This window comes from Lonchura striata, chromosome 5 (assembly GCF_050655825.1).
Source record: "Lonchura striata isolate lonStrDom1 chromosome 5, ASM5065582v1, whole genome shotgun sequence".
NCBI classification, from domain to species: Eukaryota; Metazoa; Chordata; class Aves; order Passeriformes; family Estrildidae; genus Lonchura; species Lonchura striata.
The window spans coordinates 24,486,424-24,513,715 of record NC_140707.1 but is presented as its reverse complement, the minus strand read 5'-3'; the positions used below and the strand labels follow the sequence as shown (position 1 = coordinate 24,513,715).

At 36.8% G+C, this 27,292-nt stretch overlaps 1 protein-coding gene across 23 annotated transcripts in view; it reads left to right on the top strand.

Moving 5' to 3' along the window:
• Window positions 1-27,292, top strand: part of SOX6 (SRY-box transcription factor 6) — a 371,335-nt gene that overhangs the window by 213,349 nt on the left and 130,694 nt on the right. For all 23 annotated transcript variants that reach the window (XM_021525593.4, XM_085581448.1, XM_077784278.2 and 20 more), the window contains 2 exons: window positions 13,515-13,687; window positions 17,187-17,255. In XM_021525593.4, coding sequence (XP_021381268.2) covers window positions 13,515-13,687; window positions 17,187-17,255 — 242 coding nt within the window. The remainder of the gene's footprint in view (window positions 1-13,514; window positions 13,688-17,186; window positions 17,256-27,292) is intronic.

Sequence of the window (27,292 nt, the reverse complement as noted above, 5' to 3'; positions counted from 1 at the left end):
CCTTGAACCTATATAAAGCTTTGAGCCAGCAGCAGCATTTAGATTCCATGGCCATAGGGGGAAGAATCATATCACGATCATGTTAATTGAAAATTTTAAAGGTAATATTATTCTAATAATAATATTATAATATTATGTGATTCACACACATTTATCTCATTTTTTCAAAATAGTTTAAGATGTCATTGGCTCTTAGATGCTTCAAACATTTTTGAAAACATGACCATAGGGATATTTGCAATAGTAAGAGGCCTAAGTTTCTTAAAAAACCTGGCCCAGAGACAGCTAAATCTGGGAAACTCCTTGGAAATGTACCTGAGATCCTTGCAGGTGCAAAGAGATAGAAATTTTGATTTAAAATTTATTTAAATTTTATAGAGAGGAAATAGCCACAAAATACTTTGTTTAAGTTCAAAATTATTTTGCAGTCACAAGTAGCCTTCATTTAAGTTGACATTATTTCAGCATCACTGTTACACTGAAGTAACTTCTGTGAAACTCCTCAGAAACACTACATTGAGTTGCAACAGGTGTCTTCTTCCAGACAAAATTAATTTTTTTATAGGACACTTCAAAAGAAGATGATTAACTTTCAAAACCAATTGAGAGTAGTCTCAATTGGTTTTGAAAATCTGTTTTCCCTGCTTCTGCTGCCTCTTTGAGTTTTTTGTTTGAGTGTCTTGTTGGGAAGGAAAAATAAGGCTGCCATTGTGGTTGCTGTAGAAATAAAATAATGAAAATGCAACCTGGACAGTATTAAGTTGTCTCAAGGAGAGAGTAACAATTAGAAGATCCTGATTTCTTTAATATATCCTGGGTCTATTTATAATATATTGAATTAGAATGCTGTTCTAGTGGAATTCAAAACCTCTTGGTATGTTTCCTACATATTCCCAGTGCTTCAAGAATTATTGTGAATCACTGTAACACTGTGCTTAAAGTTTTGCTAAATCCTTTGAATATTGGATTATATTAAGACTTTTGAGCAGGCAGTGTTTATGTTTTCTTTCTGAGTGATCCTGTTTCAGTGGTGGAATACCTATGAAAGCACAAAAAAACCACCCCATGATACCACTCTGGGTTGGGACTCTGAAGAACTTAATTACCAAAGACTCTGAAGCAAAGGGCTGTGTTAAATGTTTTGGTTTGTGATCAGCTAGGTATACAAATAAATTGAATTAAGGAAAGTTCTGACTGCACTTTTAGTTGCTTCTGAGAATCATCCGGCTAAACACACTCATGCTTGTGGTTAGGGTGTAATTGTTCCAGAACACTCCTGGAATATGTGTAGAACTGCAGTCTGCAAATGCAGACCTTTGGACTCTGGGTAATGTGATTTAGAAGATTTTTCTCTAATTAGAAATCTTGTCTGATTGTTTTGTAGTGTATTTACAGGAGCACAACAGGCTGGTCATAGAATTCTAATTTGCTCTATTTTTTTTTGCATTATTTTATTATTTATTTATAAAATAAACCCTCAGGGAGCAACAGCATAGTTTACTTGTTTGGTTTTTGTTTCTCATGCCCGTTCAGCAATGTTGTGGCTATTTCAAAAGACATATGATAATTCTTATTTGTAGAATTAATATGCTCTGCTGAATTTTTCTTACAGATTGTTAGGTTGTGTGCTGCAGATAAGTAGCACTTTCAATTTATAACTCTTTGATTATGAACTAAATTTAAAATAATATTCAGATTTACAAGCCTAAAGCTGCCACCTAATGCCATTATTAATGAATATATCAATGGACTTCTTTCAAAGCCCACTGAAAAGAGTGTAAATCCTTTAACTCGCTTCTCTGGGCACATTCTAAATGTATAAAATTTTGTTGCTTTTCCATACATATCAAAGGCTTTTGACTAAATTGTCTCTTCTCAGATGAGGTAGGAAGTTTCTTCTTTACAGCTTCTGTGATAGACAGGCTATGCTAATGTCCTTGTTTTGCAATAAACTTTGCTTCTTCATTACTTATCACCAGAGGCAATAAAAATCTTCAGAGGCAAATATAAGTTTTTCATTGATATACTTGTTTGTATTTGTAAGACATGAAAGATGAACATGTAATTAAGATCAAAATTAAAATTTATATTTAAAGTATATAAATCTTGCAGTACTAATACTCCTCATATTTATATTTAGACATTTCTGAGTCGTGTAGCTAATAATTACTAACTAAGAACTCGTGGAAGTAACTTATTTAACAAGATTTAAAAAGTAACTGCAAGACATCAGCAGTCAGAGTACATTTCACAGGGGCACATCTCCTCTCCTGTGTATGCTGTGCATTCTGGATGCAGCAGAAGAAATGCATCTGGGTTACAATTTTCAGTGTAGGAAAAGAGGCAAGGCTCCTGGAGTGTTCTGGTGTGTTATCCTCAGTGTTACCATTATGGCAAATGAGCCCAAATAATTGAATCCTAACATGTAAATCAATTAGCGTTTTAATAGGAAAGCTGCAGTGGCACCTATGGAAAAGATTTCTACTCTTCTTGCACCCAGAGAAAAGTACTAATTCCTGTCCTTGTTCTCCTAACCCTTCCTGGCACACAGCTGGGTCAGCTTCCCTGCATTCTGCTCCTCAAAACTGGATTAACCCACAGGAAGATACAGTGAGGAGATGTGGGGTTTTCTCACCTGATTTTCATGTGTCCAGCTGCAGAGTTACACACAAAAGCTGCATGAAGTTCAACTGTTCCCTTTTCTTGTCATCACCCTATGGATGTATTTGTAGACATTAAAGTGTAAAGTGACCCTCACTATTTAAAGAGAAGAATCACATTATTTCTGCAAATACTGTGGCAAAGAGCAGGAAAAAAAATTAAGCTCTCCTTTTCTGTAGCTTGCTCCTTAAAATTGAAAACTTAATTAAAACATATAATTCTTTTTTTTACCTTTCATTATTTATCCATAGTTTGACAATGGAGAAGACTGAAAAAAACCAAACAAAAGCTTCTTTTACATCATGAACCATTTTTAATGAAAGCCAAATAATCAGCTACAGAAATCACAAGTAACTAGCTCCTGTTAGGTAAGGAAATTAATGTCATCTAATTCACATGAACTATATTCATCAAATGAGACATTAAGAGAACTTCCTCTAAACTCAGCTTCCTTCCAGCCACTTTTATGCATGTACATATACAATTCTCTTTCCAGAATAAGATTAGATAGCACAGATATTTATTTTATCCTTGTGATTGAAGAGACAAGCTTTAATTGGAGAGCTCTCTTCCTTCTAAATAAGTGCTTTTTTGCACTTGCATGGGAAGAAATAGTAGTTTTAAAAGAATGAAAAATTGTATAGATTTTGAAATTCTATCATATTTACAAAATGAAAAAATAAGATTAATAGCACCCAGAAATCACTTGTTACAGTTTAAATTGAATATGGAAACAAAATTACTTATATCCAGCTGTGTGTTGTTAAGAAAGAACAATCAATGAAATGGAGCAATTTCAAAATCAGTCCTGAATTCTCCATCTAAATTTCTTTCTTCAGCAAATTCCCAATCTTTTAGTGTTACTTGATAAGGTCCTGCTTATTCCAGACTGTCATCAGTTGTTACTCTCAACACTGTAATTCCAAAGAATACACTACCTATGATTGTATATAAGCAAAAGAAAATCAAGAAAATCTCATTTCACATCAAAAAGAGGATGTTTACAAAAATTATCTTACCACACATTTTATTGCAGTGTTTTATATGAATATTAGAGATGGGTTAGCAGTCATATTCAATCCTCCCCATCAAGGCACAGCTGCAAATATTAGGCAAAAAAATAATTTTTCTTCTTTTCTTGAAAGGAAATGTAGAGATCTTATATTGAATCCAAACATTTAAAACATTGCTTAATTTAATTAGGATACAGTGAGACTACCAGTGCAGCAGAACTTCATTCAGCAAATGTTAGGAATCAGAAGAGAAAAATAAAAATGGGGAAAAATCATCCAGAAAACAAAATTATGTTTAGGAAAAAATGCTGTTGTGTTGGAAGCTGTTGTAAAAGGTTGGGCAGTATTTCTCTGTGTAAGCACTTCATTCTCAGTTTTACATCTGTAGCTTCACATTAAACTGTAAACAGCTCATGGAGAGAGTTTAATAAGAAAGTGCATTTAAAATGTCCTATAGTAAGTACACAGTTTTTTATGTCAAATGATGCTGTCAGGAAAAAGCAGTCTTAGACCTAAACCTGAGATTTTACTAATGTCTCTACATGTCTAATACAGTGAGTCTTCCAGAAACTGAGGTAAGATTTTTTTTTTTTTACTTCTATTTGACAAGTCTGCTATTTGTCCTTCTATAATTACAAGATTTAGGCAAAACTGATGAACGTATCCCTGTGTTTTGGGTCAGGTTCAGTGATAAAATAATAGGGAAAGTGAACAACTGTCTTCACTTAGTGTTTGTGGGAACATGGGGATAAGCTCTCATGCCATTGTAAATACAGGGGGTTTTATTGAAGATTTTGATCTACATGTACGTGTAGATAACCTGCAAGAGAGAATTAGACCTGCTGAATTGATAATTCCAGTGTAATGAAGAAGCAACAACTATCATAATTACTGTGGGACTTTTTTTTCTGATATTTAGTGTTTGTGTCTCATTATCAAAAGGAAAAGCTTCAGATATGTCCATTTCTCTATGAGATTTCCCCAGTTTTGCCACGTAACAACTTAAATCCTTGTAGGACTATTGGGTTGAAGTTAGTATTACAGCTCTTGCAAATGAGAAAATGAAAGGATTTAACTTTTATACCATGTTTATGACTCTGGTCTTCTGGAAGAAGACATTATTTTGAGCTGCTAGTTTTGCTTATGCTTTATGTGTGTTCTGATAGGGAAAACAAAACCAATCTTGTGATTTTTTCACTTACAATATTAATGTCCACAAGAAAAGCTGGTAAACATCATCCATGTGGGATGTTTGCACAGAGACAGTTCTGATGCTGAAAGTTTGTTCCTACTATGACATTTGAGTATTTCTGCTACTCTTATTAGTACAGCTCCTGATATCTCAGTATGGATTCTTCTACAGAAGAGGAACAGGTGTATAAGTAAATGATGGTTAGATTTTGTTTGTTTTTTGGGGATTTTTTTGTCATTTCACTTTCAATACCTCTTTTATCTTGTTTTTTATTTTAATTATTATATTATTTGTCTGTTATATGGCCCACAAATATAGTTTGTAATCTTTACTGTTGCTATCCTCAGCATAACCTCCTCCTCCCTCCACGATCTAGGGAAGTACTGTCATCTGTATATAAATGGGAAAATCTGAAACTGAAGGTCAGGATATTTTTTTCAGCTCTCGAGTCCTGAATGAATGCCTTAAATGGATGGGCTATCTTTACTTTCATTTGTATTTTTATTTTTTACTTTGGAGGTATTGGAATCAAGTATTAGAATCAATAATAACATTAATAATGTGAATTTTGCTCTCTGTATAACACCGCCATGTTAATTTTATTTTGATATGCTATGCCCTGGGTTACAGTCTACTCAGTTAACAAAACAAAATTACTCATTTTTCTCTTTATTTCATATTTTAGTGTTTGTATCACAGATTACTCACAGCCTGTGGCCTCTGATATATCATTATATTCTAACTCAAAAAGAACAGGTTGGCTATGAGTTTTTAGTCGAAATGTATAATATGTATATATCTGTTTATATCCAGCAATATCACATTTTTCCTATATAGACTCTGAACAGTTCATATTGAGTATATATGAAGCTTTTCTACACCTACTGAAAGCACTAAACCACTTACAACCAAATCTCTACTTGCTGTGGAAAAGCCCTACAAATAATATATTCAAAAACTCATTACTTCCTTCCACGTGCACACGTATAAATTAACACTTTGTGTGTACTTTTAATCTAATTTAGAGTGTAAATTTACAATTTCTTCTAGATTTGAGAGAAATTCTAAGAAATGAGCCAAAGTGGGTTTTATTTATATTTTTAATTAATTTTCTTAAATAGAAGACAGTAGTAAAATAAAATTATATCTAAGGCTTATGTCAGACAGAGTTCTTCTTCTCATGTGTGTGAAAGGAAGTTGGGAGTCCAAGAGATTTGTTGGAATTCTGCTCTTTGCTGGGCACTGGTTTGGAGGAGGGGGAGGTCGAAGCTCTGGCTAACATCACATTCTTTCCTGCATTCTTGACGTGGATTACATTTTAGGACTCAAGTGTAGATTCACCACACTGCTAAAAATGGTGCAAAGTTTCATTGTGCTGATCCATGAGCTGAGCAGGACCGTAGTCCCAAGCTTTGCCTGGCACCTTGCTTTGACAGCTATGGGGCTGTTTGAGAGAAACTTGGGAGCAGCTTCTGGTGGTCCAGCCACTGCAGTATTTTTATTTTTAATGTATTGGTTTACTTGGATTGGAACTGCTGTGAAAAGGAAGAAAACCTCTGAATGTAAGATATTGCTCAGGAAACACTTGAGAATTGCTAAGAAACCATGCAAGAGCAAAAAGTCCAGTGAATGAGTGAGGAAAAAAAAGAGTTTTTTGGAGGAGCAAAGCTAAGGTACAAGATTTGCTGGACATGCTATGGCAGGTAAGTCTGCCTCAGCTGATGGCAAATCTTTAGGGAAAATATTCAGCTGGATTACTATAGACATTCTTGTGACTTGTTCTTAATGCAGAATAAATGGCTCTGTGATTTGTGACGTTTGAAGAAGGAATGAATCCATCAAATTCTTTTGAGGAGGGAAAGAACAACAGACCAAGGAGCTTTAGATGGTTGGGTAGGGCTCAGTTGAAGGTGAATGCTCTGAGGGCTCCTGTGCCCAGCTTAGTGTCAGGCAGAGATCTGGGGCTGTGGAATGGATTAAATCCTTGGGATGAGCCCAGCCCAGGGCAATGGGTGAAGGAGCCCAGTGCTGGCTGTGAGCTCAGCTCACCAAAGCCAGGGAGGTGAGATTTTGTGGAGCCCTATCCTTGCCCTTGTCACCTGTCTGTGGGCACAGTGATGTGTGACAGTGAAGGATCAGCATAGCCTCACTGAGTGGGTTTTATGTTCACTCAGCTGTTTGGCTGTTTTTTGGCTAATCTAAGAAAGGCAGGACCATGATAACTACAGGATTGTTTAAAAAGTCTGCTGTTTTGCAAATCATATGAGCTTCAAATTGCTCCCACCTAAGAAATTGCTGCAATGTGTGAGTTTTAGTATATATGGAATTAGAAGAAAACTTGTGGATTATCAGTAAAGCATTTTCATCCTCCCCATAAAGTATAACTAATCTAAACTCTTGTTTTTCAAAATCTGACATACTTTTCTCTACAGAATATTTTCAGTAGTTCTTAATATTAATTTCCATTACTGTCTGTGGATATATGGTAATAAAATTTCCTTGCTCAAAGCTGAAAATGCAGAATAATTTTGAGACATAAGGGAGGGGAGGGATCTTACACCTTCCCAAGAGAAGCAATCCGGTGTCTTTTGCATGCTGGACATGTTTGCTGTGCTGCTTTCTGCACTGGGATGCTACAAAGCACAATGGGAGCATTTATAAAACTTTTTATTGACTAAGAACGGGACAGTAGCATATGGGAACACCAACAATTGCTAACTGATCATGAAATAAAGAAATTTCAGTATTCTAGTGTTATAAAAAGAAGGGGGGGAAAAAAAAGTCATTCAGAACTTAGTCATATTGGTTCAGCTGTTGTAACCAAAGACTGATAAGATAATAGAGGTCTTTGTGGCTGTTTTCTACTGAAATGCTTTATCTTTATGATACACTTGGGGCCCTTTAGAGTGGAAGCTTTTTAAACTGCTGCTGGAGTTAGAACTCAAATTAGATGCTGTTGCAATGGCAAGGGGGCTCCTTAGTCAGACAGCCCTCACAAAGTGACTTTTATCTCCGAAGCCCTTCCATTAGATTGTTACTTTCTTCTGTTTTTCCTGTTTATTTTTGTTGACTTTTGCTGCCCTATTTTGTGGCATTTAGAAGGTGACCCAATCAAGAAAGGGTAAATGCTAAATGCTGGACAGAGCCTGTGAAGTGGAAACATCACAGCCCATCTGATGTGTGCTGCAGACTGCAGTGTTTGACAGAATGGTTTAACCAGGTTATCTCTGGGAAGCTAAGATCAAATACACTTTCTTTTATGTCTAGCATTGTGTTCTTGCTTTCTTTTCAATGTCCATAAAATAATAAAATCCCCTCCAATCTAGCAGAGGGATTGAGTCACAGAGGCTTTTTTTTAAAGGAAAAAAAAAGCTGAAATTGCTTAACAGGATTCAAAATAATTTTTGATTGTTGGTTGAACTGTTTTGGCTGATGATACTTTGGAGCTGCAGTTATGTGATTTAAAGCCCTACTTAGTTTCTGGCAAAGTCCACACTTTCTTGCATTACTGCCTCCTGATTTCACAGAAGTCACACCATGTGTTTGTTCTGTAAACGTAAGTGGAGCAATCATTTGTGATTTATTAATTTGTATTTCCTGTAAGCATATGGAGCAAAAGTTAGTTTAGATGCAGTGCATAAACAAGGATGATATTTGTCATGTTTTACACTAATCACAGAATTCAAGAGAACCAATAATGCTTTGCAGCTGTGTAGAGATTCCATGCAAAGATCTCAAAGCACTTCAGAAACATTAACTAACCAGGCATAAAAAACTCTGAATGGTGTTTTACTTTGTCTACATGTTGGGACACTACGACACATTCAAAACCCACAGTAATTTTGTGTCACAGTTAAGAACCCTACTTTAGCAAGCTATGGATCATGCCTGTACAATTTTTGGTTCATTTATGACTCCAGTATTTTGTCTTTTATTCACTTGATAGAATATGTGGTTTTTCCTTGTTTTCTTTTCCTGAGTGTAAGAGGGATTCATTTAAATTATACTATGTAAGCCTAGAAGTCTATCTTTTGTTATGCCTATTTATTTTTTTTCCCTTACCAGCAGTTGTTACTCTGCCTCTACCTCAGGACAGCTTGCCACAAGGACAGTAAGAAATTTAACATTGAGAAGCCTGCACTGTTTGTTTACATGCAGCTATCTTTGTATATAGACTGAATAGGTTGCAAAAGGTAACAGGAGTGTTAGAAGGTGGTAAACCAGTGGTTGATATAACAACTTGAATTATATTGTGTAGCTATACTTACATGATACAATTTTTTTTTTTAATTTTTTTTTTTTTTTTTTTTTTTGCAATACTTAAATCCAAGTAAATAAAATTCAGGATGGGGATCATGATTTTTATTAAATGCAGTATAAGATGCATGATGCTCTTTCTGTTACTTAATGTACCAGAAATCGTGTAGTATTCTAATTGGGTTTGGTAGATAGAGTTTTGCCACAAGTAGGATTCTTTCTAAATGTAATTTTAGACCACAAGCTGAACTCTTCTCTCTTTTTCAGCAGATTTATAGTTACTTTTTATTTTCTGTCTCCTGATTAGATTGACCTATGACTAGAATTTCAAAAAGTCAAGAGTTCTCTTTGATGCCTTAGTTGTCTTGAATCTGAATATTTTATCTTAGTTTGTGCTTAAATCCAAAATAAAGAGAAAAAAAAATTGGCACACATGGAAAAATTAAAATATTACTAAGATCAGATTATCATCACATAGGTGGGGATATACTCAAAGTATTATCAGAAATAATAACTTTTTTCCTGAACTTTTGATGAGATTGACATATCTTTATTTTAAAAAGAAGTCCTTAAACACTATCAATTTCCCACCAACACTCAAAATTTTAAATACTGCTAGTAAAGGGAGTCAATGGATCAAATTCAGTGTATCTGTAGTCACTGAAATAAAGGCCCCTAAGAAAAATGTGTCAATTTTAAAGGTCTTTCCTAACTGAAGACCATTTTGTGATAGAGCCAAAGGTTAATAAAATCAGTAGTGAATGTAGCAATTTTACAGATAAGCTATTCACAACAAGTGTAGTTACTTGAATAAAAAGCTAATTCAGTTCTAAAATGCCACATGCAGTAGCAGTGAATAGCTGCTTTTAGGTGCTTTCTGGAGGAGGATAAAATACAGAATCACAGCACTCTTCTTTTCCAGCATCCCTGGCTGCCTGTAAATTGCTGTGAATGGGACTGTGGGCTGACAGGCTCTATTAAGACAAACTGCCTTTCTCATCGGAGAGATAAAATAAATCAGGTGTTTAGTCAAATTAAAATACTTCAGATGGAGCAGGCCCTGGGGAGCACTGATCCACCTGACAAATCTGAGAGAAACTCAAGACAGATGTGTTTTGGGGATAAGGAAGACCCCATGGAAAAAAAATGTACTGCTGTCTTTGGAGTAAGAGAATAGGATTAGAACAGAGAGAGAGCTGTGGTATATAATATTTTATGGAAGCTGGCACATTTACTGTTCATTTTTTACTAAGCTTTTTGTTTTATCTGTTTTTATGGCAAATACATTTTACAGATAGCTGTATTTTTATTTTATTTATAGATATTTTCAGTCAGCAGCAGAAGTTTATTTACTGGTAATGAGTTTAGGAATCTCATTGCTCGCTACAGTAAGTGGATGCAAAACAGATGATGATGGCACAGAGCTACTGATGACCTCTCTTGTCCCAGCCAGATCAGCTCAATCTGGTCTGCATTCTAAGCAAGTTGGTTTTTATTGGTATTTAAACTGTAAAATAATGGTCGGGATTTTCCACTCTAAAATTAAATTATGCCTCCCCCCCACCCCGCACACACACACACACACTGTTCATACAACAACATTCTCATCTTATGCTTGTTCTTGGTTAGGTGTCCTGCAGCTTCATGGAGGTCTCATGATTTTCCAGGAGCACAGTGTACATTTTGTGGTCATCAGTTCTATTCTGTTGCTGGATTACATAACAGGGTACAAATTAAAGAGCAGAGTACTTTAAATGGGGTCATTTATTTCAGATGTGTTTCTCGGAGGAGGAAAAAGGAAAGAAAAACAATTACTGTGGATTCCTGAATAAGAACACTTACTTCTGCCTGCTATTGTAAAAAAATCAGAGAAAGAAGGAAAGAAAGAAAGAAGACTAGAAATTGTGGCAACTGTATCAAATGGTTCTAAGAAATCCTAACAAAACAACAACATTTTGTAGCCTTTTCAGGCACTCTTTGTGGTAGTTTTCTACTCATGTTATGGAGCAAGTACAAGCTATACAGAATAATATGGAAATTGAGTGGGAGATTAATATCTGCTCTGGGTGTGTAAAATGTTTTACAACTGTAAGCTCAGGGGCTTGCATTATGATGCCAAAGCTGCTTGACAGATGTGAAAGTCCCCAGCTGTTGTTTCCCAGGTGGCAGAGGAGGACAATAAGTACCATTTGAGGCAGCAGGTTGCTTCCCACTGGCTCTCTAAAATCGGTGGGTGGAGTGGTTGGTCTCTTCCCATCACAATGGGCAAGGGAGGTTTTCTTTGGCAGAAGAATCTTTTACCTATGGAAATGAATTCAAAACCACCTAAATGACCTTTGAACCATACTGAAAAATCTCCAAGGCCAAATAACACAGTTTAAGAGGGTTAAGGTAGGTCTATACTGAAGTTGCAGAGAATTGAACAGCTGTCAGCATGGAGCTCCATACATGCTAAAGGATCCTGGAAGGCAGTACTTTACTGGCCACACACCTGCCTAAGCTTACTTTCAAAAATTATTTTGTATATGTTTTGGACTTGTAATAGCTTTTTGAACAGAGCTCTTCTATTGCTTCAGTCACTTTTATCACACTAAGGCTTTGCAATGAGTTGGTCTGGGTAGGAGTGTCCTTCAGCTTCAACTTCATGCATCCATCATACCTCTTGTGACTAAGGAAATCACTATCAACCCTTTCTAAAATTTCTACTACAATGGATTTACACATTTTTCTTCTTCTGGAGACCTGTGTCACATGTACACTAGATGTACATTAGGCATTAGAGGGCAGGGAAACATCAGGTTCTTGGAAATTCATTTAAAACTAAGACACTTAAGAATGAATAAGAAATGGAACATTTTTCAGTACTTTGCATTGCTAAATGCAATTAATAAATGTACAGAAAATGAGGTACCCTTTGTTTCTCAGAGTTTGTTTAGAGTGAATGAGTTAAGCCAGGCAGTTTTCTTTTTTTCCATGAAAAGCAATTTCAGAGGCTTTCTTTAAAGCTGCTTTTGCAAATGAAATTCTGTGTAGGAATCGTACTGGCCCCACAGTGTAGGTAGTGGATCATCTTGGATTTGTCACCTTCTTGGCCTGTTTTGCCTTCCTTCTCCTTATAAAACCTGTCAGCCTCTTTTTTTCTTCTCTTCTTTAGAAGATATTATCTTATTCCTGGAAAGAAGCTGGAGTCATAATTTTGTGACAGTTTCTCTATTCCCTCCCAGGTCCTGTTACTCACACGTTTTCTTCTTCAAAAGTCCAGTGACTTCTTTAACACAGTCCTCTATTGTGAACAGAGGAAAGGAATTTTCTGAATATTCTCTTATAATATGTTATATTATATTCTCTTATATTTTCTTATAAGCCACTTGTCATATCATTGTGGCAGACTACAGACCTGAATAATTCTTGATTTGGTTATCTTCTTCTCTGATTTTCAGTTATACTTTACAGCATTAAATTTCTTTTTTTATCCCACTTCCAACTCTAAACTTCTTTCAGATTATCTTCCAATATTTCTGGATTTCTACCTTGATGTATTTATATTATCTCTTATAGACCTATGATTCTGAGGTGCTCACGAAAGGAAATATATTGTATGGCTCAAATATAGGAACTGACATTGCTGTTTCTGACAGGGTAATGTGTTCCTGTATAAGGTGGGATATTTTCAGATTGATTTGGAAAAGGACCCTGTACTCTCCACTTATGAGACCCATGCAATTTACCCATAAACAGACCATTAAGCATCATTAGTGCAAAGAATAAATGTACCGTAGTTTCATATTAATTAAGTGCTCTCTGTAGAGTAAACTTTGAAAGTTAAATGAAAATTCTTAAGCTATTTTCTCAGGTTATCCATTTCTCTTGGGGACAAGTAAAGCTCATTTTTAATACACATGCCACAAGCATAGCTTACATTTACCTAAATAACCTACCAGATATATGGGTATTTTGGAGAAATGATCAATAAATTCTTAAACTGCTTTTTCCACCAAACAGTATCTTTTAAATTCTTTTTTAGCATTTGTACATACTTGGAGTAAAAAAATGAGAAGATATATAAACTGAGGTAAAATTATGTCTGATAAACGATGAATGTATTTATCACAGTGGGCAGATTTAGATGGAGAAGATACAGGGATTCATACCAGAAAAAAAAGAAATATTCTATATCTTTTCTGCTCCTATTTCTGTTACATCCTCCTCTGCTTAGAGCACAGCAAATCTATGCGTTACATTCTTTTGAGATTTGTTAGTAGAAAATATATCCGACCTGCTGTTTGAAAAAAAACCACATTGGTGATGCAGCCATTTTTTGTGGGGGGTAAATATTGCTTTGTAACTATTGTCTACTTCATATTTACAGTGCATCTTTCCCCCACATTTAGGTACACCAGAAAGCCTGGCAGAAAAAGAGCGACAGCTCTCTACGATGATCACCCAGCTGATCAGCTTACGGGAGCAGCTCCTGGCTGCCCATGATGAGCAGAAAAAGCTGGCAGCCTCACAAATTGAAAAACAACGGCAGCAAATGGACCTTGCTCGCCAACAGCAAGAGCAGGTGAGGCTCCAAGAAAGAAAACAGTGAAAATGGTTCATGCAGAATGCTTGTCGCAAACTCGGTTCTGCCTGCTGTTGTTTCCTTTTGCGGTTTATTTTTTTTATTTTTTTTTTTTTTTGCTAAAAGAGCTTAAGTATCTGCAGAAGTTGCACATTTTTCCAGAAAGAGGAAATATTATAGGACCCTGGAAAAAAACAAAAATGGATGAGTGGATAATAGATTTCACAGTTCTTGCACTGAGATGTAATTTTGAGAGTTACAAACAAGCCAGACTATAACCATTATTTAACACTTTCTCTTTTTTGGCAAGAAAATGATTAAACAAAAACCCTTAAGCATACTCAAACCTTCAAATACCTTGCACAAATAAGGTTTGTTTGTTCAGGTTGTGAACAATTTGTATTTTCTTGTTTTGTCTTTTTGAGTTTTTTTCCTTGATTATTTCTTTGGTTTAAAGATGCAGTTGTCCAGCGACCTGTCCTCTTCTCATTGAAGAAAAGTGCAACAACAATGATCCCATGCACTAGTCCCCTAGGCATTAGATCCGACAGATCCAAATTAATGTGTGGTTTTTAGGAATCTGACATTATTACTAGAATTATCTTTTCAGTTAAATATATTTTATAGGATATATACAGCAATGTATGCTCTGTTGATTTTAATGAGTTGTGACGTCTGGTATTTTATGTGCTTGGGTATTTGCCCACATGTAGGAATATGGACTCATCCCCTAATGGAAAATAACATAAAGGAACACTGTAAAAAATCAGAAGTTAGAATGTCATTTAGCCATCTAGAGATGACACAGTAATTAACTATTGACACTTGTGAATAAGCTAGCACAAATTAATCTTGACACATTTGCAGACGAGTGATATCTTACAGTGAACACTTTGTAATTATATTTCAAAATGAAAATTAAATGACACTTAAAACTAGGTTGTCATGCTCAATGAAGCGAGCATGTAGCTCAACCGATAGGCAAATAAAATTCAGAATTTGAGCCACATGGTGCTTGTGTACCCTACTTTACTGTGTCAAGCCTATACATCAAGACGATGCTATGGTAATTGCATTGCAGGGTCTTGGGTACATTTTCTATCACAGAACTGCTCCAGCGAAGAGGAACCTTGGAGATTAGATGCTCCATGGTATATTTCTTGTTTTCATCAGGAAATGCCTATTCAAATGGTGCCTCATTGTGCATGCAGGTACAAAAAGCTGTTCACAAGCAGACAGGACCCTGGCAGATCCGTTCCTTTGCACATGTAAACAAAAGCCTCCTCCTTGTCTTGGCTATGGTTTACAGTGTTAAGCTGCAGCCAGGTCATCAGCAGCTCCAACAATACTGGTTGTAGGGTAGTGTGTACCTGTGAAAAAATGATATAGCACTGAGAGCACTGACAATGCAGCTCCATGGTCTGTATCTTTTCACTGTGAAGCTGCATACTCTAACCATCTTTTACCTTTGCTGAGACTTTAGCAGCAGGGGCAATGTGGATATAACCCTGACAGAACTTTACTTAGAAGCACTGCACGTCTAAGATGGAGTCACACAATTGGTGTGTTGCTCATTAAAATGCTAACTCCAGCTCTCATAGAGGTTTAAAATATTCCATATAGCAATATCCATATTAGGGCTGTTTCACCAAGCACAGACACCACTGCTGGTCACTGTGCTGACAACAGCTACCTGAGCTTCTAGCACCCTGCCCTACCTGGGCACATGAACTGCTAGCTCTCTTTGATTCCCTTTTTCACTCACACACAAGGGTCTCCTCTTTCAGTCCTCACTCATTGTATTTTATTGACTTGCCTTGGAGGTTCATCCAGATCTGTTAGAACACCAGGCTCCTGAAAGGAGTTTGAGCTCTGTTACAAGCATCGGTGTTGTGATCTGTGAGAGCTGCTTGACTCCATCTTCTTGTGACTCTTTGCCTTCATCCAGCCCCAGAATCATCTAGACTTTAATTTGCCTCCTTGGGGCCATACAAGCCTTAAAATACACATGAATTTTTTGTTGATTTCTCCTACAAAAGTGAATTTTAACTGAAAAAACTTACTGAGTTATTTCCATGTGACAATGAGAGATTAAAGGAATGACAGCCTTGGTCTCCGTGTATGCACAATTACAAGCTGTTAATATGTTACTGCAAATCCCTTATGAGTTAATCTGAACAGTTTTCACTAAAACTATGTGAGTGTTTATTTCCAAACCAACCTTGATACATTCCTGTCATTTTTTTATCATAAAAACATTTTACTTAGCTTTCTCTGTTTATAACAGAGTAAGTGTGCTCAGAAGATGTTAGGGAAGGAGCCCAAGAGGGATTTTGCCAAAAGAGAAACAGTGGATTTGAGTGACCAAAATACCTTTGTCACCAGCTTCTTGCTGTTTTATGTGATTCTTCTGCTCTAGATAAATATTTATAGGAGGGGAAATTATACTTAAGAAATGAAGGTAGCAGAAGTGCTGAGGCTGGGATTTCCAGGAAACACAAATCTTGTTCTCATTTCAGTCTGCTGCACAGTTGCCCTTCTAAAGCAGAAGTCCAGAAGTCCCCCAGCTCCCTGTGGCTTCTCCTCTGTGGCTGACTTCCACATCACCCAATTCAGGGAGCAGCTCTGTGGTCTGAGGGCAGGGTCCTATTTCCTTTCTGCTCCAGCATGCTGATTTTGTGGGAATCAGGGAGGTAGATGGAGTATCTGCAACAAATTCTCACCAGTCTCTTAGTGTTCTCCACCCTGAACATTTGCTTTTCTCCATCTGTGATAGAGAAGGGATAGAGTGAACCTTTATCCTCCAGATCCCCTACTGACTCTACCAAATGAGGGTAAGAATATCTGCATATTTCATAGGGTTGTGTGGAGGATGAGTTGCTGAGCACCAGGTACTGCTTTTACACTGCTTTTAGAATAAGGCTCTGCTTTGCTAAGTAGCTCCAAGGATGGTTTTTGAGATTTGCAAGAGAAGTAATGTGCTGCTCATTGTGAAGGAAGTCAGAGAAGCTTAGTCTAGGAGCTCTTGCTGAACAGTGAAACATCTACAAACACCAGCTCAGGCTCCAGTTCAGCAAAGCAGGAAAATGTATTTTTAACCTTAAGCACCTGCGTAATCCCATCCCCATTCAGAAAAGCACTTAATTTTAAGCATGTGTTTCATTCCCATTGTAGCTAATAGTAATGCATCACAGTTAAAGATCACCACAGCCTTAAATGCTTTGTTGAATAGTGATGAGATTATTCACATGCACACAAATAAACCTATGTTTCTGTGCTTTTCAGAGCTAAGGTCTCACTGCTTAAAATACATATTTCTTACTTGCTATGTAGATTTTTATGTTGCATTTAAATTTACCTCTAAAAGATGCCCCATTTAAAAAAAATTAATATGCCTAATAAAATATAATAAAGAATAGCAAATATTATGTTTTTCGGTCAATAGTATTGAAATTTCAATATTGCTGTTTTAATTTAATGGAAATTTTATTTCTAATAGATTGCAAGACAACAGCAGCAACTTCTGCAACAGCAGCACAAAATCAATCTACTGCAGCAGCAAATTCAGGTCAGTGTGTTTTATTGCTCTCTTCTGATTATACTTAAGTTCCATTTATGGTGAGGGAATAGTCTAAAAAGAAGCAGCCACACGCTTTACTAACAAGCTTCAGTAAAGATGCTCTTTATGGGAGTTCCTTGTGTCCCAGAAAATCATTGTCAGACATTTTTTTGGTGCAAAGACCTTTAATAGGCAAAGTTTTCTCCTGAAAATTATGAACTGTTTTTAAATCTCACCATCTTGTCATTGTTCTGAAATCTGCAATTTGATTTGCATTGTGTGAAGTAAAAACAAAGTCTCAGTTATTGGAGGAATTCTGTGCTCTACAAAGGCAAAATTGAGACATTGAAGCAGTACTAAGTCCCTAGCACCAGTCTACTCATGTACAAAGACCCACAGGTATATCTATTCCAGGTGCCTTTGAAGTAATTATACCCTTGTGGATCTGGAAGATTTTATCTGGATTCAGGAGATATTTAATTATTTATGCTTGTACTCTGAACATGGTTTAATTTTGTGCAAGTGTACGTGGGTTGGGAGTGACATGGATGTAGAGGCATTGTTGGCATGTGACTGTGTTACCTTCTCTGCTTCCCACTTTGAAAGCATTTCCATGGGCCTGTTCTCTGATTGAAATATTTCAGTTTGGTCTGACAGGTGATTGTGCTGCCAATCATTTCTTATAAGCTTGGGCTATCTATTTCTTAATTAGCTGATTGCTGTGTTACTAGATGCCAAAACTGAAGTTTTTCTTTCCCTCATCCCAAAGGAATGCTTGTAAATACTTTTGAAAATGTTGTAATGCAGTCTCGGTTACACTTCTAAGGGGCTTATTTAACAATTATAGATATGCTAATACCTCATGTGAGAGACACAATTGAATTATAAAGCACTATTATTGTTGCCTATTAGGAGACTGTGTGTTCATATTAGGTGTACATCAAGGATGAAAGAGATATTATGAATAGTGCAAGGGAAAAATACACCGTCTTTTCTAAATGTTATTTACAAGTCTGACTTCAGTAAAGAATAATATAAAAAGGTCAGGATAAAAACTAAGACTGACACCTAACTAAGTCTACAAAACAGAAGAGTTATCTGTTTGAGAAATTTCTAATTTTTAAAATTCCTTTAAAAATTAAGGAACAGAAATTATGACTAGGGTGGTTTTTTTATTCTGTTTGGAGAATTGTAGGTATGTTTGACTGGGATACCTGCTCTGTAGTAAGAAGCTTGAAGGTACTTAATGTTTCACTTCAGTCAATACTTTCCAAATACTTCCCAGTAGCTTCACCCTTCCACTGTCTCCAGGGAAATGTGGTCTTAGAATTCATTCTAGAATAGATTGGAGGTTCATTTTCTCATTCACTTTAACCTTTCCTCTTACATAGTGCGGAACCCTCCACAAGTTTTCTTTCCCAACCTTTCCTAGATGTATATGCAAATAAGTGTTTCAATGGTTATTCTGAGCTAAACTGTTTCTTGGTGAGTTGTCCCTGTGTTTGTTTCTAAATTCTTACCAAGAACTCTTATGCCCTAGCTCCTCAGTGGTTCGGCCTCTTTATTGATTTATGATTTTTACATTTACCTGAGTCTTATCAGTGTGTTGAGGCAGTGAGGATTGTTTCTTCTCCCATCTGGTCAGCCAGGTTGGTAGTGGGCATCTCATGGCCCAAGCAATGCTCCGGTAAGAAGCACTAAGCAAGCTGAGCAGATACCAAGTCAAATCCCAATCTTATTATTTAGATTACTAAAAGTTCCCTGGGAGATTGTCTTTAGGCAAAATACCAGCTCACATAGTCCATTTGCTTGTGAGCCAAGTGGTCCTGCTTTTTTTGGTTGTTCTGTCTTAATTCTGTGGCAAGTTTGGCAGCCAGAAGTTGCTCGAGAGAGAAGTTGCTAAGTTGCCTTTTGCTGGTGTAGAATTGGTTATGAGTGTCACAATTTGAGATGTGTAGGTCCTTAAGGGCTAGAGCTGGGATGGAGGCAAAACAGGAGGCAGGTGACAGAAATAGTGCTGTGCTGGCTCTCCTCTGCCACCATCTTCCCAAGAAACCTTGACGCCAGTGCTGAAGTCACACTGGTGACTCTGGGTGGAATTCATCATGTCAAAAATAGGTAACTGCAGTACAGACTCTATCTCAATTAATTATCCAGATTGTTCTGGTAGTGAGCAGTGAGAAACAAAGTGAATAGTTTCAGGATGTAATTTGTCTTGTCCTAAAGTAGATATTTAAAATTTATTAGATAAGTTGTTCCCTAAAATGGCTGTTTCTCTCCATTAACTAAGAAGGATATATGTGACAATGCCTTTAGTGTAGAGATCTGATGTGAGATGAGGTGAATTTTGCTCTCTATGTCTTGAAGAGGAAACAACATTTCTATTAAATGTTTACATTCCCAGTTTAGTTTTTGGGCCTGGTAGAATTTGCAGCTCTGTCCCCAAGAAATTGATTTTGTTTAGAAGGTTTGTTCAAAGACACTCTTGAGCAACAATTTTCAGGAAACAGTGATTACCTATGGAGGATGGTGTGGGCTCTTATCTGTACTTTGTGTGCATGGGAAAAGCGTAGCACCCTTCCCTGCCACTCCCCTTTTGAAGAGATTACAAAATGTGAGCAGCACAGGTGCCAGTTCCATCTGGACAGGGGCCTATTCATGGCACAGTACTCGAGGCAAGCACAGCCTGTTCTCCAGGATGCAGAAGAGGGGCACTGCTGATGTGATGTTTTCATCGTGAGACACACAATGTGGCAACTGTCCCCTCCTGAGGTGCACAGTTAATTCTTCAACAAGAGATTCTGTGACTAAGTGCATCCAGTTTAACCATTTAGGCAATTAGAAATTGCTCTAGGAGGGGCTTATGTCAGCCACATAGAAAATTTAAACTTATTTATATTAAATAATGCATGCTTCCTCAGGACAACTATTGGGTAAATATACTGAGAATTTGTATTACTTAGTATTTATTATTTATATTGTGCTGTATATTATCTGTTTATGTAATAATTTAAACACCTTGTTTCATTTAATTGGTGAAAGGGTTGTTTCTCTGGTTTTTTGTTTTTGTTTTGAGACCGCTTACTGGAGCACCTCTTGTTATACATCCAAAACTTTGCCAATTATCTATAAGCAAAGAGCACTTTATCTAGGCTTAGTGTATGGAAAAAAGGTAGGTATTTCAAAAGTACAGAGGTCATTAAATGTTCTGCATAATCATCCCATGTTTTCTATGTGAAGCTAATGTTTCTATCAGGGTCTGTGTGCTGGGGAAAGCAGTTTTGCTGGCTAGAAGGAGTAGGAATCTGGACTTCTCCTCAGTGCTGCCTCTGATTATCAGAAATTTGGCAAAACATTTTCCTCAATTTAAATGTAATGTTTTGAGAATCTTAAATGAAAATTTTCAAATAAATGCAGCGTATTATTACTTTTCAGCTCAAATGTTCATAATGTTCATAAACACTCTTCTACAGAGGAGTCCACAGAGATGGGAGGAAATCTAGTATGCCAAATTAAGTTCTTCATTCCGCAGAGCTGTGCAGAGAAATCATTGATTTCAGTGCAAATTAAAGTTGAGAAAATAATGTCAGGCAAATAAGGACTCACGGATCAGTCTCCAAGTTGATTAAGATTTTTGTAAAAAAAATGTTTTTTCATTTGATTGTTTAATAAAAAATATTAATTCTGAAGTAGGGGGAACATAATTAGTCTAATTCAAGAACATCTCTTAGTCTATGCTACAAAAATGAAAATCTCTAGGAATAAGTGAAAATAAGTGAAAAGGAGGAATTTGGTGGTACATCATGAAGATTAGATTGGAAAAAGGGAAGACATGCATTTCTTAAATGTTTCCAAACCAGGGGTCCTGAAATCCCTGTGAATTCTGTACCTCATTACAATAATTCAGTCCTTTTGGAATGAGGCTTGGGAACTTCTGAGTCCCACCACGCCCGTCTGAGGAGAAGAGGCAGATCCCACTGATGCTTGGAGCCTGTTGCTCCAGGATTTCCCTCTGAGAATGGGGGTGTGTGTGGATTGAAGGGATCAAGGTTTTTAGGGCTTTCCTCCTTGTGGCGAGGTTTCATCAGAGCGAGTCCTAAATCTGAAGTCTTTAAAAGGGATAGTGATTGTTGAGCTTTTCTGCAGAAATCTGTGATGATAACTGTGAAAGAGGATCCAAGCTGCTTCTGTCCATTTCCCTTCCCCTTATTCCTCTTCGCTGTGCTTAATGCCATTGCAGAGCAGTTTGTTTTCTGTTTGAATCAGTACAATTTCCATTGCATAGAGAAACTGATTTCCTCTGCTCTCATGTCTTCTGTTTTAATTCAGCCACTAGAAATTATTCCTAATAGTAATTTTTTTTCTAGTTTTGATCTATACATTTGTGCTGTTCTACTTTTCTATCAATGTTCCTACATTTTTTGTTTCCCACAAATAGAGTGAATGTGATTACTGTTATAGCAAACAGACAAGAAAATAGTAACATAAAATTATAACTACTTAAACTGTCTTTGAACAGGAATCATTGGAATCATAAGTAAAACTTAAAAGACTGAACCAATGAGTCTCTCTTCTTATCCATGATTAACTACTGACAATTGAGGTACCTGGTGAGCTGAATAAGGACTATCTCTTTATGTGAAGTACATGTCTAAAGATCAGGAATAATTACATTCCACATTAGCCTTCATAGCCTCCCTGACCTGGTTAATTAATTTTTTGCTAGGATAATAATAGTAGAAATAGATTTAAAGATACGCTTCATCATTAAGTATGTAACTGACCTCCAATTTTAAGAGCTGAACCATTCATTTATTGCCTTTTGGAGACAGGTTAAAGCTCCTTGCAGAGAGCTTGCTGAAAATGCACAAGCTGGAATCCAGTTATTGTCAGCTCAGATATCCTCTCTGAGGTTGTCTTTCTTTGTAAACTCTATTTAGTGTTGACAAGCAAGAGCAGTGGCAGTTGTACTGTTCCAGCACTAGGGAATATTCTCCTCTACCTTTTTTTCTTTTCTTTCTTTTTTTTTTTTTTTTTTTTTTTTGTTATTGATCATGGAACTGATCCCCTTCCAGCAAGCTCTGCACAGAACCAAATAAAGCCATTGAAAGCAATTTGATACTTCTATTGGCAGGGTACGCAGATCAGATACTCCCTTGAAAGAGAGAGAGAGAGTTATAAACAAAGCTTAGAAGTCTAGGAATAGCCCCCAGCTTCAGCAAACCCTTAAAATATTTTGTAATTGTATCTTCAATCATGAATTAGCTAGGAAAAACAGACCTTTTTTGCCTTTATATTTCACTGCTCTATGCTGTTTTTAATTGCCCACAGGCACACTGTTGTGATCTTCTTTGGAAGTTTAAAACCAGGATAAAAATGCAAATCGAATTATTTCTTTTATCTAATCTAATTAACTTTTACAAGCAATGATAGATGCACTGCAGCCTCCATCAAACATTTTAATAATGATGTTTCTGGATTAAAGAATAGGTAAAAGTACTGTAATTTATAAGCAGTCAAGATTATGGCAGTAGAAAATGTAAAATATTGTGGTGGCTTAATAAACTATAGCTGCAGTTTATTAATTTAAAGTAGAAAGGATGCATTTCCCTTAAAACCCAGTTTGCTTGTGAATTGATTCCCAGCTGTCATTGGTATATATTTTTACTGTTTTTTAAGCAGCTCAGTATTAAAAATAATATATATCCAAGTCCCTTCTGCAATGCAGTTGTGTGCAGTTGGAAGAGAAAAATGCTGTTGTGTGCCTGTAACTTGCAGCTGGCTGCTAAATGGCTGATTCCACTTGAGGGGCTCTGCCCTAGGTGTGGCACCACGGCTCCTGTCCAGCTCCTAACTTGCCTGGTGAAAATTGAAACTGATCCAATGGAGGAAAGACAAATATGCTAAACATCAAAGTCAAATGTTTCATATTTTATTTATTATTACATACTAGCTTATTAATGAGTTCTAAAGTCCTTATGTGATAATTTCTCAAGCAAAAGATCTGTTAACAGACAGCTTTTCTCAGTAAAAGGCATCTCCATGGCTGGCTAGCTTGGAATTTTCTGTCAGCTGTGAGGAAAGAGAAGCGATGTAGGATCCTTGCCTTCTCTGAGCAGCACATGCTCTAAAAAATATTCTGGTGATGCTCTCTATCCTTTATTCAACCTCTTCCGTACTACAAATGCTTTGGCATAACAGCGTGGAGGTGGCAGAAAAGTCAGAGTGTGTGAAAGGTTCACACTCCTCTGCTACTTGTAAGCTTCTGATCTTACCCCTGGGTCCCCCATTTGTGAGGATCCTGCTAGCTGCTCTGCCCCTGAGGCCCTCAGTCCCTGGAAACAAGTTTTATCCTGGCAGAGTAGAATGTAGGTCTGGATTTGACTCTTAAAACTGTATGCAGTCATGAGGGGGGTAGGGAGGCTGCTGTGTTTTAAAAAATTTCTGCTGTGACCTTTTAAGAGTTAAATTAGCTGTCTTGCAGTTTCCTAATTCATTATATGACTTTTTTTCCTTATTTCGCCTACCCGAGTCTAAACAAATTGTATTTAATGCAAAAATTAAGGCTTGTGTATCTCTTTCATATGACTTCTCTAATTATAGAGCAGTAAATGGTAGAATAGCATATGTTAGCAACATGAGCAGCAGTCTATGAAATGAGCTACAAGTTAATAAAATGATCTTGTGGTGGTGTTGGCCAAATGTTAACACACATGTTTCGAAAAGTGGTATTTCAACAGACTTGAAGAATAGGACTTTGGCACACGGGTGCCGAACATGATCTGATGTGTGGAAATTAGTTAAACCAAAGTAAATGTCATTGTTTCTTGGGCTCATGTTGGTGCAGAAAATGATAGTAGCTGTCCTCCCACTTTCTCTCTCCCACGTGTGTTTTAAAATTGGAAATGAAGACATAGGCATCCCCAGTTCAAGTCCTGCTGCTTCGTTTGCTTGGGGCGTGCTGTGCTGCATCCTCACCAGTGGCTTAAGGGCTTGTTCACAGCTGTGCCTCTGCCAAAGCCAGAGGCTAAAATCTCACTGGTTCTATTCAGCCCAGACACTTCTTCTACTGGCTTCACTTATAGAAGAGCCCATGATTTGAGCCCTTCTAATTTTGAGACAGATTATAACCAGCTCCTGAATAACAGCAGAGGATCAAGCAAATATTTGCTGCCCGCCTGTGCTGCTGCCTGGGGGTCACTCTTGGCTGGCGCTCTGCCTGTTCCAACCGAGTGTGGAACAACAGCCATGGCTGAGCCAGGCACCCTGGTCTAGCTCTCAAGGAGTTTGGCAGAGGTGATGCCCCTCTGAACCTCTCTGGTGCCATTCTGTCAGACAGATGATGTGCTCCTTTCAATATTGCAATATTTGGGATAATGCAATAGTAACGTGCTATTCGCTCCAGCACAGAAAACCAGTGGCGTGAGAACAAAGTAAGATGGATAAATGGGAGAGGAAATGGTGCCAACTGGCAGCCTATCCAACAGGACTGATCCTGTGAAGCCTTCTTTGCTTGAGTAATACCTGCTCAGGCAGTGTTTGGTGACCTGTGTACTGTTACTCACATAACTGGGCTTTGCAGAAGTGAGCACCTCTAGCGAGGAAGGACTTAGGATATTAGTATTGTGGTTGGAATATCAAAGGTATAAATGTGGCAGGGATTTTAGGGAATGTAATTTGCTTCATTAGACAAACAGATGTATCTGGAAAAACCAGGCAACCATTTGGACATGCCAGCTCTTTTTCATGTCTTACATCAGTGTTACATGGAAACATATCCCAGGACTGACAGGAACTGCTTGAGATATTGGCCTTTCATTTCTAATTAGTTACTTATTCTGTGATGATTTTTGTGATTGACAACCACGTGATGGCCAAGAGGGAAAACAATCAAGTTTTGCACTGCTTTTTATTATTTAATTTTGTTTTTTTTTTTTACTCCCACCACCTCCACTATTTGACGCACTAATCAGGAGATACTGGAAAAAGAAAAAAGTTAATAAATGCCAGTATTGAAATGACTTGATTTATGGAGATATTCAGATATACAGGCAAGGCTGGAATGTGGTGATATCAGAGGTCAAAATTTCTGTCTGCAGAAGCAGGTACTTGGAGGAAAATGATGAAGTACAGCTCCACATTAAAAAGGCCAAAAGCATATAGCAAATAAATTGTAAGGTACTTCTTGAAATCTCACAGTAAAAACTTAAATTTATCAGATGAACTAAATCCTGGCCTAGGAATCAAAACATTTTTTTAGTTGTAATTGTGGAATATTCCAGAATGTAAGCATATTACTGAATCAATTTGAGCATAAAAACTTATTTTTAATATACTTAATATCATGACAGCAAGGAAGAAGTAAGCGAATTGCTCTCTGAATGCATTCAGGAATTATGAATTCACATAAAGAAAGCAGTAGTATGTGCAATCCAGCAAATGAGCAAACTAGATGCTGTTTAACATTTGGTATATGCTTGATGGTATGTAAGTAAAAGTAAAGTGAATGAATATTTCTAATATTCACTGTTTTATGCAACCAGCTAATCGAGACACTCACAAAAATGTCAAAGCATAGTTCTCAAGGAAGATAAATGGCGTTGCCTGGGATTTACCTATCTAATCTTAAAGTTGTTAAAGTAAGGAAAAATTGGTTTATGACTGCAGTTTACATGCTATTTCCCTTTGTCTGTAACATTAGAAACCCCTCTCCCCAAATAATTAGATAATATAGTGGCTTGTGTAGTATGTAAGGCTTTTGCTTCCTTGAAAAAACTAGTCTTTAATATAAATCTTGTATATATCATCTTCAGCAAGTTGGGCATTTGCACAGCTTGGGTAAATTATGTATATATTGAGAATCTAGAAGTTACACAGTGTGCATTCCATACTTGAGGGATGGGAAATAAAAATTGATATACTGTGCGGCACATGATATAACACAGTGAAATATCTTTTAAATTCCAGAGGGATGCACTGACATCACCACAGTTAATTCGCATGCAGTAACTCCCACAAAATGTTATTAACTTTAAATTGAAATTTGTAATCATTCAGTAAAAAGAAAATAAATGATGTAAACAGTATACAATGGTGCATTATGAAATGCTGAATTAATCTTATTCACCCACCCGAAATGACAGTGTAAGAAACCATTAAAGTTGTAACACCAAATAATAAAAGCAAAGAACTTCACAGTTGATGGTGAAGTGTGAAATCTATCTTGAGACACACCACTGTCACACAGTATGGAAGGGCACTTCTGAGTTAGGGAACTTTATTTCCAAGTAAAGTATTAGGCATTTTTATTCTGTAAATGAGAGATTAACCAGTTGGGGGAATAGATGTTTAGCTTAAAATCTAGATCAGGTAGACAAATGAGTTGCGTGGCTACTTGCTACAGGTAACAAAATGGTGCAATATGTACCTAATAGCCTGAGGTTCTGTACTTGACAAAGCAATGTATATAATATAATATATATAGAGATAAACCCTACTCAGAAGAGGGGGTATGGCACTTGTTTTGGCTCTGACAAGGAGTGATTGGTATGACGAATGCTACTATCACATTTCTAGCTTTGCCTTTTCCATCTCATTGAATTTTATTGGTGATATATTTTCAGGATACTCATCTCCTCTGTAACTGCATATCTGAGTGTCTCATAAGCTGAAGTGTATTATCCTCACAACACTCTTTTGAGGCAGAATAAAAAGCATATAGATATTTGGGGGCATCTAATTTTAGATATCTAATTTGGGTGACTGAATTAGGACTTTTGGCTCCATATATAAAGCAGTCCAGGTGCTGTGAATTACCTTCTGTTGATTAGACAACGAGGTTCCTAATTTAAGCACCTTAGTTAAATTTCCAAAGTGGCTTGATCCAGTTCTTATATGAAATTTGACAGACTCGAAATCTGTGGTTTCATGTTTCATAGGGTGGTTCTCTACCATCTTGATCATATTTTTTATTGTGACTTTCTCTCAGGTTATCTCTTGCCTTAATTTCCTCTGTTGGAGCTTTTAGCCAGAGTGAATCCACTTCA